General features: G+C 49.6%; 1 protein-coding gene across 7 annotated transcripts in view; it reads left to right on the plus strand.

Moving 5' to 3' along the window:
• The window catches only part of Acsl6 (acyl-CoA synthetase long-chain family member 6), a 58,848-nt gene that overhangs the window by 15,592 nt on the left and 29,295 nt on the right, over positions 1 to 13,961 (plus strand). For all 7 annotated transcript variants that reach the window (XM_006246224.5, XM_006246221.5, XM_006246222.5 and 4 more), the window contains exons 2-9: positions 1,094 to 1,314; positions 4,245 to 4,359; positions 4,962 to 5,026; positions 5,975 to 6,076; positions 6,459 to 6,558; positions 7,263 to 7,441; positions 8,551 to 8,583; positions 10,573 to 10,624. In XM_006246224.5, coding sequence (XP_006246286.1) covers positions 1,120 to 1,314; positions 4,245 to 4,359; positions 4,962 to 5,026; positions 5,975 to 6,076; positions 6,459 to 6,558; positions 7,263 to 7,441; positions 8,551 to 8,583; positions 10,573 to 10,624 — 841 coding nt within the window. In that variant the 5' untranslated portion in view covers positions 1,094 to 1,119. The remainder of the gene's footprint in view (positions 1 to 1,093; positions 1,315 to 4,244; positions 4,360 to 4,961; positions 5,027 to 5,974; positions 6,077 to 6,458; positions 6,559 to 7,262; positions 7,442 to 8,550; positions 8,584 to 10,572; positions 10,625 to 13,961) is intronic.

The raw sequence follows: 13,961 nt of genomic DNA on the forward strand, positions 1-13,961 counted from the left end.
TCGAGAAGGAAAACCATACCTACCACTTCTATGATGTCAAGGGTCCATGAAGAGGCAGTCTGCAAACAGGGTGTGGCAGGCCAGAGCCTGCCATTCAACCACTGGAAAGGCAGACCTGTGCATGTCCCAGGAGCTTCTAGCTCCAGGTCATACCGGGTAGTGACACTAAGGGGCCCCAGTATGAGTTCCAGCATCTAACACCTGACCAATTCCTCTGCAACCTCTCAGTCCTGAGCAAGGTGCAGAACCCAGAGCCTTGTGTACCTGCTCAGCCAATGTGTCATCACCTAGCGGCTAACAGAAGGACATAAGAGATCTCTGAAAGATGCCCTGCTTTCCTTCAGGGCATCCTGGTCACCACGTGCAGGTTCCACTAGACCCATCCATCACTATAGTCCTTCCTCTCTTAGCCTTGTTTATTTTCCTCTTCCCATCAGTTTAATGCCTAAACACTTCCCTCTGCTCCATTAACTATATCCGGTCAAGGATTGGGCCAGCTATGCCTGTTAGTACCCCATGTGTGCTAGTACCACAATGGTCATATTGCTACCTTCAAGTCATGAAGCCTGAAGCTATCTATTCGGCTAGTCCACGGACTCCTCCAAATTCCCCTTCCTTCTCTCCTTCAGAGTCAAAGCCTGGGCTTGAGCTCAGAGGTGGATCAAGTAGAGCCTGCATCCTTCCACCCCAGCTCATCCTGTACACAGCGATGGGTGCTTTCTGCTATCTGTTTATCTGTATCCCAGAAGCAAACATAAGCAAAGATCTGTGACCAGGGTCACAAAGGACCCTGAGACCTGAGAGACCCTGTGCCCAGAACTGCCAGTGCATGCTGACCCCTGGCAGATGTGGAATCAGCTGTCAGCCATGGCCCCGGGCATGAGCATGTGGTTCTCAGGAAAACTGATGTTAGACTGCCAGGTGTGAGTACTGAGGGCTCTAGTCTCTCCCCAGAGAAAAGCATCTCCAAGTGTCCAGCTTCTGGGCTGTGCTGTGCTGTACTAGGAGACTGCATATCGGGCCGGTCCACTAGCGACCCCTCCATGGCCTGTCTGTCTGGTCTCCTCCCTCACTTATCTCTTGTCTCCTACAGAGATTGCCCTGTCACTTCTGGAGAAGATGCAGACCCAGGAGATCCTGAGGATCCTGCGGCTGCCCGAGCTATCGGACTTGGGCCAGTTTTTCCGCAGCCTCTCAGCCACCACCCTTGTGAGTATGGGTGCACTGGCTGCCATCCTTGCATACTGGCTCACTCACCGGCCAAAGGCCTTGCAACCACCATGCAACCTCCTGATGCAGTCGGAAGAAGTAGAGGTGAGCAGGGCAGAGCTGTCCCATCATGCAAAGCAGCCCCAGGAGGTAGAAGTCAAACCTGCAGCTTGTTTGACTCCAAGTAACCCCCAAAAAATCCTGGTGTTCCCTGGTAACCAGCCAACAGGCTCTGCAGTGGCCTTGGGCAAGGTTGCCAGCAAGATGGTCCGCCTACCTCTGCCAACGACTGACCCCTGACAGAGCCTGACCTTGACCACGAGGCAGGCTAAGCAGGTCCTTGGGACCTGCAGGGTCAATTCACTCCCAAGTTCCTGCCCTTAGTCTTGGCTGACAGGGCAGAGAGCTGAGCTCATCCCAGGGTCCTCTGCTCACACAGCACCTGGCTCAGAGGAAGGTCAGCAGTAACAGAGAAGATACACTCACTTGCCAGCAAGGAACTAGTGAGATTTCCTTCTCCTTGGAACTTAAGGACTTTGGCTTTTGTTTAAGATTTGTTTATTTGTGTGTGCATTGGTGTTTTCCCTGCATGTATGTCTGTGGGAGGGTGCCAGATCTCTTGAGACTGGAATTATAGACAGTCGTGAGCTGCCATATGGGTCCTGGGAATTGAACCCTGGTCTTCTGGAAGAGTAACCAGTTTTTGTTGCTCTTGTTTTGGTTTTGGTTGTTGTTGGTTTTTTGTTTGTTTGTTTTGTTTTTTGTTTTACTTTGGGGTTTTTTGTTTGTTTGTTTGTTTGTTTTTTGGCTTGGCTTAGCTAGCTTGTTTTGCTTTTAATTCTGCCTGTGTTCTAAACTTACTGTGCAAATTTCCATGGACAGTGTATTCACATGGTTCATAAGAAATGAAAAGCTTCATTCCAAAAAACTTCTACCTCCTGCAGCTGGGCTTTTGGTTCTGTTAGCAGTTCTGTGCCAGTTTAGAGAGATAGCCTCATCTCCTAACCGTTTTGTGGTTGGTTGGTTTTTTTGTTTCTTTGTTTGTTTGTTTGTTTGTTTGTTTGTTTTCCAGACAGGCTCTCATGTAACCCAGGCTGGCTTCAAGCCCTGGATCCTCCTGCCTCTGGGTCCCTGGTGCTAGGATTGCAGGTGCACATCAGCACCCCCAGCTCCCCAGTTTTAAGTGAGATACACACGCTTGCGCACCTCACTTTGTTCTTGACCATACATCTGGTGACCATCAGCTTGGCAATGTTTTGCCAACTGGGAAGGGCACAGGGAGAGCAGAGATCTGACTCCCAGGTTGTCTTCCTAGGAATGCCGTGTGCAAAGGCCCAGGTATGCTCGAAAGTGTGTGGTGTTGGGAAATGCTGGCTTGTGTTTGGTGCCGGGCAGTTGAAGAGGGACTAGAAAAGACCAGCAGTGGGGCAATGAGAATGGAGAAGAGAAATCCTGGGCTGAAGGCCGGAAAGCTCCAACCTGAGCTCTGTGGTTCTTGGCCTCACTGAGTTTGTAAAGTGCGTACTCCAAGGAGCACCAAATGGTAGGCAGGATGGAGCAGAGAAACCACTAAGAGTAGTTGGACTTCGGTTCAGCTTATAATTGCAACTCACCCAGACAGACCTTAGGGAAGACCTCTGTTCCTGTCCTCCAGAAAGATCCACCCTTTCAGGGAAGACTTCTCTGTCCCTGTCCTCCAGTACTGTGAGTGGCTGTGTGAACTAGGCAAAGGTGACAACTGGGGCAAAAAAGGATGTGAGGGTGGCAAGCCCTCTTGCACTCCTTGGGACACGCATAATTGAGACTATTTCACTCCCCCAGCTTAAAGCCCTTCCCTTCCCTCCACCCAAAGTCCAGCCCTCACTCCTGGGTCTGTGTCCCTCTCCAAACTGCCCTCACTTCGTGTTTATCTAGAGTACCACAGATTCCCCACACTTCCCCCAGCACTCTGAGCTCTTACACCATAAGTGTGTGCTTGCTACTGCGTGCGGGATATTCTGCCTGGCCAGTCCCTGTGCATCACCTCAAAATCCCAGATGCCCCTGCCCAAAACACAGGCACAAGCCCCCCGCCCCGGTCCCTGGCATATAGTCTCCAGCAGTGTCAGATCTGCTGTCCGGGTATGGAGCAGGTCTGACTACAAGTACCCATAATTACCACACGAGTCTCTCTCGGGCAGAACTGGCCAATCAGAACGTTCCACTCCAAATGGTTGTGGTTTTGCATTTGGCCATTTGCTCTGCGGTGCTAATTTTTCTTTAGACCCAATGTCCCAAGAACCAGGTGGCTCTGGGCCATCCCAGGACAACCCAAATAGCACTGAGAGATCAGGCAGGGCCGTGGTCGAAGAGCTCTGGGCTTCATGCCTCTCTGGATCTGCATCGCTGAGGGCCCAGGATCTTGCTATCCAGTCTGTTCTCTCCCTACACACACTCTTAGGCTTCAGTTTCTTGGAAAGTACCTTAAAGCCTAGTCACCAGCAAATTCACGTTAGCATCAGTGATGGGTACCAGTCTTATTAGCTCAGGGCTATACATAGCTGCCCTGGGTATAGGGCTTTGCCCTGCATAGCAATAGGTGGCCTGCTGCAGGGTACCTCGGCAGGTTGATCCTGATTCCAAGTGATATGGCTCCCATTCCTTTCTAGAGCTATGTCTCCAGAGTTCCTGGAAAATGTGGGCATTCTGCATTTGCTGATCTGGTACACAAACACTGTGTGCCTGTCAAGTGTAGGGGTGTGTGTGTGTGTGTGTGTGTGTGTGTGAGAGAGAGAGAGAGAGAGAGAGAGAGAGAGAGAGAGAGAGAGAGAAAGGGGGGGGGGAGAGACTGGGCCTGTGTGCAGTATCTAATTATGTTGAGTGTGGACACAAATAGACTACGTGTGAATACTCTTGGTGTGAACCGGTAGCAAATGTGAGCACTTCCAAACCTCAACTACGTGAACCAAGAGTGCATCCAAGCTGTGCACACTCCAGGACTCACTCCTGATGTCCCTGCCTGCCTCATCCAACCCCTCTGATATGTTGGTTTTCTAGGACAGTGGTGGAGCCCGGCGATCTGTGATTGGGGATTGCACTCAGTTGCTTACCCACTACTATGACGATGCCCGGACGATGTACCAGGTGTTCCGACGTGGGCTTAGCATCTCAGGTAAGGAGAGGTGTACGGAACATTGTTATCAGGCATTGAGCAGATCTCCAACGTGGGACAAGGGACAAAGCAATGCCCAGGTCAGCAGAGAGTTCCTGGTCTTTCTGCCAGTAAGAGAAGCAGCTGACTTACATGGCTTAGGGGTCATTTCAGCTTTGCTTCAACCCTTCACATGAGTGCCTGATACCAGGCCTTATACTCTCTACATCCTCCATGGGCAGACCCTGGGGAGCCTAGAACTGTCTTATCACTCTGTCAGTCATGGTTTGGAACCTGCACCCCTGAGGTATCTCAATAGTATGAGACATAGGGAGGCAGACACTGCCCCCTGTCACCAACTATAAGTGCCCTGTTAGCTCTCCCATAGGAACTGTCACATAAGTCATAGTGGGAACAAGGTACCATGCTATCGACACTCCTGGCCTCCCAGATCCCCAGGGAGGAACTGTTCTTACATTCTTATAACATCCCTGGGCCACAGCACGCTGCTGGATGGAGGTTCCTGAAGCCAGAGGCTCCCATGGCAGACCATTTCCACCCAGTGCCTGGGGGCAGGGGCAGGTGAGTCCTCCCTGACACAAGGCCCACTTGTCTTTCCACAGGGAATGGACCCTGTCTTGGCTTCCGGAAGCCAGAGCAACCTTACCAGTGGCTGTCCTATCAAGAGGTGAGTGAGGGCACAGACCCCAACCTGTCCAGCCCTTTCCAGCCCATGTTGGGTGGAGGAGGCTCAGGAATACCCAGCTGGCTTCCAAGGGCCTCATTTCTTAAAATTCAAGGTAAAAAAAAATCAGTTTTTTTTTTACCTTGGAAAGTTTTGTATGTTTTTATGCAACATAATATGAAAAATAGAACAATGTGAATTCAATGTCTGCATAGTGACAGTCAATTCAGATATTATCTATGGTTAAAAAAATAAACTCTCAAATGCAATAAAAATAAAAAAACCAAGAAGCCATAAAAATAAAATTAAACAGACTAAAATATACAAATATATGTACAGTATTAAAGTCTTCCTTTTTCAAAGTCTTTAGAGAAATGTATTATTACACTGAAAAATGCCCACATTTGAAGCTGGATGTAGAATGTGTACAAGGCCCTTGCTTTGTTTTGTTTTCATTCTTATACTTGCTTTTAAACTTTTGACAGTGGTGACAGTGTCATGACGATGTATGTAATGTGTCTGAGTTGCTTTTGCCTCTCATCCCACTGAAATCCTTCCTGACAAGTCCCACCCCCACCCCCAACACACACACACACACACACACACACACACACACACACACACACACACACGCTTTCCTGTCTGTTTGGCTTTTGTGACCCTCTGAGCTTCAGTGGGGTTGCTGACATGGGAATGGGTAAGGGCTTAGTTACAGGAGCATGAACAACTTATCAGTAAGAAGAACATGACCCCATCCCCACCCCAGCCATTGACCGTGGCATCTCCCAGGGGATAGGTGGGGCTTCATGAACCCCCTACACACAGACATCGGTGATGGAATGTTGACAAGCCAGAGCAGGTCACAGTTTATGTTTCTGGCCTTCCCACCAAATTCCTCTGCTTAAGCCTTCTCCTTTCTCTATCACCCCACCCCCACCCATCTGCATGCAGGTGGCCAAAAGGGCTGAATTCCTGGGGTCAGGACTTCTCCAGCATGACTGTAAAGTGGGCACAGAGCAGTTCATTGGCGTTTTTGCACAAAATCGGCCAGAGGTGAGCATCCGTCTGACTGCTTTCAGAGGCATCAGTGGAATAGGGATTGGGAGTCGTGTCCCTGCTCTTGGTAGGGCCTTGGGACTGACCAAGAGTAAGATCTAGGGCTGTAGTGTTATCACCTCCCTGCCCAGCTCTTCACTGCAGCAGGAAGGGAGGTCCTAGCCAAGCTCCATCCACATTGTAGCTGGAGCCACAGTCATGAGGAAGAGGCCCATGCAGGGGCAGGGAGTGGATCTGGACTGCATAAACATGAAATCCAGGGGTTACCCAGTATCATAGCAAGCATGGTCTAGAGGTTTTTGCGTTAGCCTTGGCTCAAACTGACTCACTGGATTAATCTCACCTCCTTCTACTTAACCCCAACTTTGCACTTCTGCAGTGGATCATTGCTGAGCTGGCCTGCTACACATATTCCATGGTGGTGGTACCGCTCTATGACACACTGGGCCCAGGGTCTATCCGCTACATCATCAATACAGGTGAGCCCCAGCTCCATTCCCTCCTGAATGAGCGTCAGCCCTCACCCTCCAGCCTCTTGGGTCACACTGATCGTTGGGCATTCATAAAAGGAATTTTACCTCTGCTCTCAGAAAATACTAAGATATTAGCCAGACACAGTGGAACATGTCTGAAACTCCAACACTTGGAAAGTTGAAGGAGGAGGATCAGAAGTTCAAAGTCATCCTCCACAGCACAACCAGCAGGAGACCAGCCTGGGCTGTGCGAGACTCTATCTCACAATTTGAAAAAAAGCAAACCAAAACGCCAGGGGCTTATATGATGGCCCCTGACCTGGCCTCCTAGGGCTAAACTGTCCTTGTTCAGGCTTCACATAAAGCCTCCTTCCTTCCCTGGGTCTGGGATGCCAAAAGAGTCTCTCTCCATATTTTCTAAAAGGCCATGATCATGTGAGGTTCCTGCGGCTTGGCATCACTCTTGCTGTAGCAGTAAATACCCCAGGCAGACCTAAGATAATGGGGTTGCCTGAAGGAAAATATCTGCCTCAGGAGGCTCGCTGACTTTTGCCCTTGACTCCTCCCAATGCTCCTGGTGCACAGGATGCATGGCACTGAGAGCCTGTCTCACACATTCATTTACACACCAGCTGGTATAGCGGCCTGTTGTGGCCTGTCCAGTCCCAGCCTGCACTACTCAGCCTGACTCCCCCCTTTGGTCCCCACAGCGGACATCTGCACTGTAATCGTGGATAAGCCGCATAAGGCTATACTCCTGCTAGAACACGTGGAGAGGAAGGAGACTCCGGGCCTCAAGCTGGTCATCCTCATGGAGCCATTTGACGATGCCCTGAGAGAGAGGGGAAAGAAGTGCGGGGTGGACATCAAGTCCATGCAGGCTATAGAGGTGAGAATCTGCACGTAGGGAGTTCATAGGGCTACAACTGGCTGGCTGCCAGCTCACAGCTGCTAGTTACCTACCCCACTCGTGCCTGAGGGTGGCTCTTCTGGGCCCTGCAGATCCATCGGTGGAAAGACATAGCAGACATTGCAAGGGGTAGAGGAGGAAGGCCTGGGCTTTGTGCTTGCGTGAACCTTCTAAGTTGAGACACTCTGACACTGGTCCAGCAGTGGCCCCAGGCACCAACAGATGGACGATGTCACCAGCCTGGGAGGCACTCACATGGCCTCTTGCACTTCCTCAATTGCAGAAGGAGTAAACTTTCATGTACCACAGGACTGATGGTCCAGGAACCTGGGAAGGTTCTTGTCAACAGGATCCAGACCCTTGCAGCAACCCACAAAATTAATTCTTCTGTACATGACCACCCCAGAGGCGTCAGATTGGTGGCAGTGTGTGGGCTGATAGAAAAGTGCAAGCCATCCTGGCCTCCTGAGCCCCAGGCTTGCTCAGAGCAGTTTTCCTCTACCATGTTTATGGGATGTAGTCCCTTACCCTGACCCCCAAGCCCTCCAGTTGTCCTCATGCCTCTCTCTTTCTGTCCTTCACTGCATCCGTGACCTTATGCACTCGTAACGCTTGGTGACATTAGCCACACCTGCACTGGCAGCTCCCCTCCTTGCCTTCCCACTGCGCACCATCGCTGACTGTTATCATCTAGAAGCCTGGTCATGCAGCCATTCTTTTGTGTCCGTTTCCCAACATGTCCCAAAACCAAGTGGCGTCTGTATAGTGCTGGCTTCTCCTTGAGCATCAGGCTCCCTGTCTATAGCACATGGGATGGGCCTGTGACCCCTCAGCATTCACCCTCTTTCCAGGAGCCTTAGGCTAGAATATGTTTGAGGAGGAACCACCTAAGTGGCATTTGTCACCACAGCCCATGTCTGATCAGGGACCCTAAACTCTGGGCTTTTTTTTTTTTTTTTTTGGTTCTTTTTTTCGGAGCTGGGGACTGAAACTCTGGGCTTTTTGTAAGAGCAAAGTGAGTGATTTTGACTTTTCTAAATTTATGAAAACCCTAGAGTCTTTTTAAGACAGTATTTTCTTTTTTTCAGGACTCCGGCCAAGAGAATCATCGTGTCCCCGTGGTAAGCTAATCTTCCAGCAGGCATTGGTGAGCAAGCTAGTGAGTAAGAACGGTCCTCTCAGAGCCCCTCACTGCACATAGCTGGGTAGACAAGCCAACCAGTACCTTCATATTAATAAACAGATCTTGTATGCAGCCTAGAGGCACCTGCCCAGCTGCCCAACATTGCTGTGGGCTAGGAGCCCAGGGAGGGACTGAGGACAGGAGAGAGACACAAGGACATCCAGGCCTGGCCACCCTCAGTCCTCTTGTAACATTGTTATGGGGAGGTCTTGTTTTTCTTTTGCTCTTTTGAATGTTGGGAACCCCACAGAGCATGAGACAGACAGAAACATCCAAGAACTAGAAGTGAACCTCATGGCCCAGGGGCTTGTGGCTCAGCTGTCTTTGTACTTATTTGTGTGTGTGCATGTGTGTGTATGTGTGTGCATGTGTATGTATGTGTGTGTGGTGTGTGTATGTGTGTATGCATGTGTGTGTATGTGTGTGCATGTGTGTATGTGTGAATGTATGTATATGTGCATAAGTACATATGTGTATGGTGTGTGTGTATGTGTGTGTGCATTGTGTGTGTGCTGTGTGTGCATGTATGTGTATGTGTGTGCATGTGTGTGTATGTGTGTGTGGTGTGTGTATGTGTGTATGCATGTGTGTGTATGTGTGTGCATGTGTGTATGTGTGTATGTATGTATATGTGCATATGTACATATGTGTGTGGTGTGTGTGTATGTGTGTGTGCATTGTGTGTGTGCTGTGTGTGCATGTATGTGTATGTGTGTATATGTATATGTGCATGTTTGTATATGTGTGTGGTGTGTTGTGTGTGTGCATGTGTGTATATGTGTGTGGTGTGTGTGTGTGCATGCGTGTATATGTGTGTGTTGTGTATGTGTGCATATGTGTGTGCGCATGTGCACGTTCATGTTTATATGTAGGCAGGCATTCATGTAAGTGTATATGAGCAAGTGTGGAGGTCCAATATCAGCCTCAACTGATTTTCTTTAGGTAGCATTCTTGAGATAGGGCCTTTCACCTGCCTCAAAGTGGGTCCTGCCAAGTGGGCAAGGCTGGCTGGCCAGAAAGCCCTATCAGTCTGACGGTCTCTGCCTTCCCAGTACTCAGATTATAAGCATTAGCACCATTCTGGGTTTTTCTTGGTTCATTTTCATTCTTTGAACTTTTCTGGGTGTCAACCCAAGCAATCCGATCCAAGGTCAGGTTACAGTGACGGCCTCTGCCTTCTGGACTGGCCATCAAAGGGAGGAGTTCAAGTTTCTCACAAGGCCTCTGGCTTCTAGGTCCTCTCTTGCTCAGTCTTCCCCACAGATCCAGGCAGAGCAGGCCAGAGCAGGCCAGAGCTCTGCTTCCTAGACCCCTCCATGAGTACCCTATGTATTCTTATATCTCCCCTACCCCTGACTCAGCCTCAGAGAACGGCTCCATGACCCTTCAGCATGCCCCATGTCCAGGGCTACAGTATCTACGACCAGTCATGTCCCCTCCCAGAAGCTCCCTTCATCTGGATAGATCTTGCTGGCTTTTGCACATCACTTCATATGCTACCTGTTTAAGAAGCTGTTCTCTGTGTGCACACGGACTAAGTGGGCTCCTTCTACTGACTTAGGGCCATGGACCCAGTGCTGTAGCCAGGGCCTGATACAGAGCTTGGGATGCTATAAATAGCTCAACAGCAAGCCATGCCTACTAGAAAAGAAGGGTCTTTGGTTTCTGCAGCCCAACCCCCTTACAAACTCTGCTGAGGCTGGAGGAGGAGATATGGGACCAGGTATAAGGTTGGTAGGACAGACATGGACCCATATACCATGCTTCTTTCTTCTTTCCTGAGTTATTACCTGCCCATCTTTCCAGCTATAGCATACAGGAGTGTGTAGCAGTCCCAACACATACCTCACTATAGCACACGCATGGGGCAGGGTGGTAGAGGGTCCCACTGGCTCTCCCCAACATATGTCTCTTCTCACTCCTGCAGCCCCCACGGCCCGATGACCTCTCCATTGTGTGTTTCACGAGCGGTACAACAGGTAAGCCAAGGTCCAGATGCCCCTCTTCCTGGATGCCTGACAGGAGACTTCAGGCATCTCTCGTGCCCTCCGTGGAGTGGAGTCAGCCTGGTCCTATTCAGCTACTGTTGTTGGCTTCCTTCCACCATTGCCCATGGTGGGCAAGGCAGGGCTGGGCAGATGTAAATAGGTGGTGAGGGGACCCAGCACCTGCTAGACCCAGGACAATGGAGCCCAGGCAGCTGGAACCCGAGCTAGATGGTCTCTGCTCGTGGAGCCATTTATTTCTTGGAAATGGCTCTCCCCTCTGTTTTCTGCCCCTTCCTGGCCTTTGTGCCAGAGACCAGGAAGAGAGTATGGGATTAAAACCTCTTTCCTACCACTCGCTAGAGTGCTCCAAGCCAATCACTTAAGCCCTCTGCTGTCACTGTCTCCAAGTCCTCACCAGAAAGAAGGCAGTTGAAGGTGCCATATGATATGTGGGTTGAGATGTGTGAGGACAGCCATGGGCAAGATTGCCAGGAAGAAGACATAAATGTTCATGCTTGGTGCTGACCAAGGAGTAGACTAGCAAGAATAATCTAGAAACGCTTCCGGGAGAAGGTCTGGACACAGCACTTTGCAGACCCCCCTCCCCCGCCCCTGCTTTCACCTTGCTACTCCCCTCAGCACAGTCTGTGAGGTTAGCAGGCTTGCTGGCAAAACAGCTCTATGTGGAGGCACAGGGACCAGCCTCCTGCTCTTTGAACTTCTCTCCTGGTGTCCTTGTCACCACTGCCTCCCTGTTCATCCGTTCATCCAATGACGACTTAGGAAATGTCTTAATTGCTTTTGTATTGCTGTGATAAAACTCCATGACCAAGTCAAGCTGTGGAAGGAAGGGCTTATTTAGGTTTGTAGTTCTGGAGAATTAGAGCCCCGTGGTGGTGGTGGTGGAGACATCAAGGCACGGGTGGCAGACACAGTGGCTGGAAGCTGAGAGCTGAGAGCCCACACCTCAAAATGCAAACAAGAAGCAGAGAGCGCAAACTAGCAATGGCCTGTGTCTTTACAGCCCCAAGGCCTGTCCCCAGCGATATAGTGGCCTTCCTCCAGCAATGGTATATCTCCTAAACTCCCCACACAGTGCCACCAACTGGGGACTAAGTACTCAAATGCCCGAGACTATAGGAGACATTCTCATTCAAATCATCACTTGCTTCACCCTGAATGGACAATAATTTCCCAGCATTCACTTCTAGACCAAGGGCTGGCCAGCCTGATGCTAATTCTCAGTAGGAGCATTTGGGAGAGCGCTGACCAGCTCCAAGGCTGGGCTATGCAAGCCAGTGGGTCTCCAGGGGCATGCCTTATCAGACAGCAGATGGGGATGATTCTTGCCGTGGGCTCAAGTGGGTTTCAAGACATTTTAAAACTATATTTTGTTAAATGCTTTCAGAAAAGTAATCCAGCCCCCACTCTCCAGAGCCAGCCCAGAATTTTAAAAGTGTCCTTCAGGCTTACGTTGCTTTAAAAATAGCACTTCCTGAAGTCTTTTTGGTGTTGAGTTTCACGGCATGATTCTTTTTTTTTAGTGACATGGTTTGGGGGAACAAGTCACTGCTGTGGCTTTTAGCTTTGGATCTGGTTGCCCTCCAGGAGTAAGTAGCTTCGTGTTTTTAACAGCTCACTTGGTCGGTAGTGCTGTCCTTTTTATCTGGGGAAATACTTCAGGCTGTTGAAATATGCCGTTGACCAGCAGGAAAGGACAGATGTTATACCCAGCGCCTTCCCAACTGCGGACTCACATTAGAAGCCACACTACCCTTACCTAGCTGGGCAGAGGGGCAGCATTCATGGGGCTGGAAGACTGGCTGGAACTTATGTGTTCTATACTTTCTTCAGTGCCTGGCAGGTCTGACACAGCAAACAGACCTTTGGCTTGAAACCGTCTCGCTGGACCACATACTTGGCCTTCCTTGGATTTAGGCTAAGCCCATGTTGTGCCTCTTACATTCATCCTCTTGTCAGCATGTCATGCACACTTGTCCTTGATGTCCCAGCACAGCCACATGCTTTCTTTGCATGCCGAGTGTCTAGCTGTGAGCTTTGATGAAAGCTACGCTATTCTTCTAGTGGATATGACCTGACACCGATATTTGGCAGAGATTTCCAGGGGGAAATTCTACCCTGTGGGAGGAAACCCTAGAAGCCCCTAGTCAGGCCAGAAGAGAACAGAATCTGTCAGTTCTGTGCAGAGCCAGGTCCTACCCAGCTACTGGAAAACACCTGCTGGTTCTCTGGGGGACACCTCTCGCTTACAGTAGCGTCGGAGTCACATGACCTCTCTTCAGCCTCAGTTTCTGGAAGATATTAAGTAAATACACTTTGCGCAAAGAGGGTTAGCTTCTGAGTGGGAGCCAGACTTGTATCACTGAGATTTTGACCTGGGTCGCAGTGTCTCGCCGTCTATACAGCAAAAAAAACAGCTGAAGATCTGCACTCTGGTTCTGCAACCAATATCATTAAAAAACGCACGATGGTTTCTGTTCTCCGTGTGAGCAATCAGAAAACTTTTCTACATCCAGTTTAAAAGACATACTGCTAGAGATCCAGACTCATCCTGGACCAGAGCAGCAGATAGAACCTTCTGGAAGACTCACCTCACACTTCCCAAGGAGACCTTTGTTGTCCGCCCCCAGAGTCTGCAATGAGCATCCATTTCACCTTCAGCCTTTGGGGTCACACACAGAGATAACTTATGCAGATAATCTGAACATTTATGGGAATATTTCAAGAGTCTTATGGGTTATTTATAAAGCGACACCGGAATCTGGAAGAAAATTTGTGTGTTTCTTAAAGGTCTGAACTTTGGCATTATGCTGGAGAAGAAAAGAACAGAACTGAAGAAGCACCAACAGGGTTGGTTTTGCACCTCAACTGAGAAGGTTGTGAAGAATTTTCATCTGTAAAGACAACTGCCCTGAGTTTATGTTGAGCATCTGCATGTTAGCCACAAACCCACAACTCTGTGGTACAGGGATCTACTTTGTGACATTCCTCTTCTGTGTCTGGATCCTTAGAAACTTCCAGAACCTGAAGGTGAAAATTGCCAGGTGACTCTCAGAATACTTTAAGGACTCCAGGACCTCGAAGGATTCATATCTTGAGGGTCAGCTAGGAGAGAGAACATGGGCTCAGGCCTGAAGGAGCGCTAGGATAAAAAGCCAAGCACAGGTGAGGCAGCTCCTGTGAATCTTTATTTTTTCCAAAGGAAGACATTTTGACAACTACTTATTGGAAAAAAATGGTCACATTTTAAGAAACACATCCTTCTATATCCCCTTGAACATCTGCTGTGGTTGACATCACAGGAGGA

This window comes from Rattus norvegicus, chromosome 10, assembly GCF_036323735.1.
Source record: "Rattus norvegicus strain BN/NHsdMcwi chromosome 10, GRCr8, whole genome shotgun sequence".
NCBI classification, from domain to species: Eukaryota; Metazoa; Chordata; class Mammalia; order Rodentia; family Muridae; genus Rattus; species Rattus norvegicus.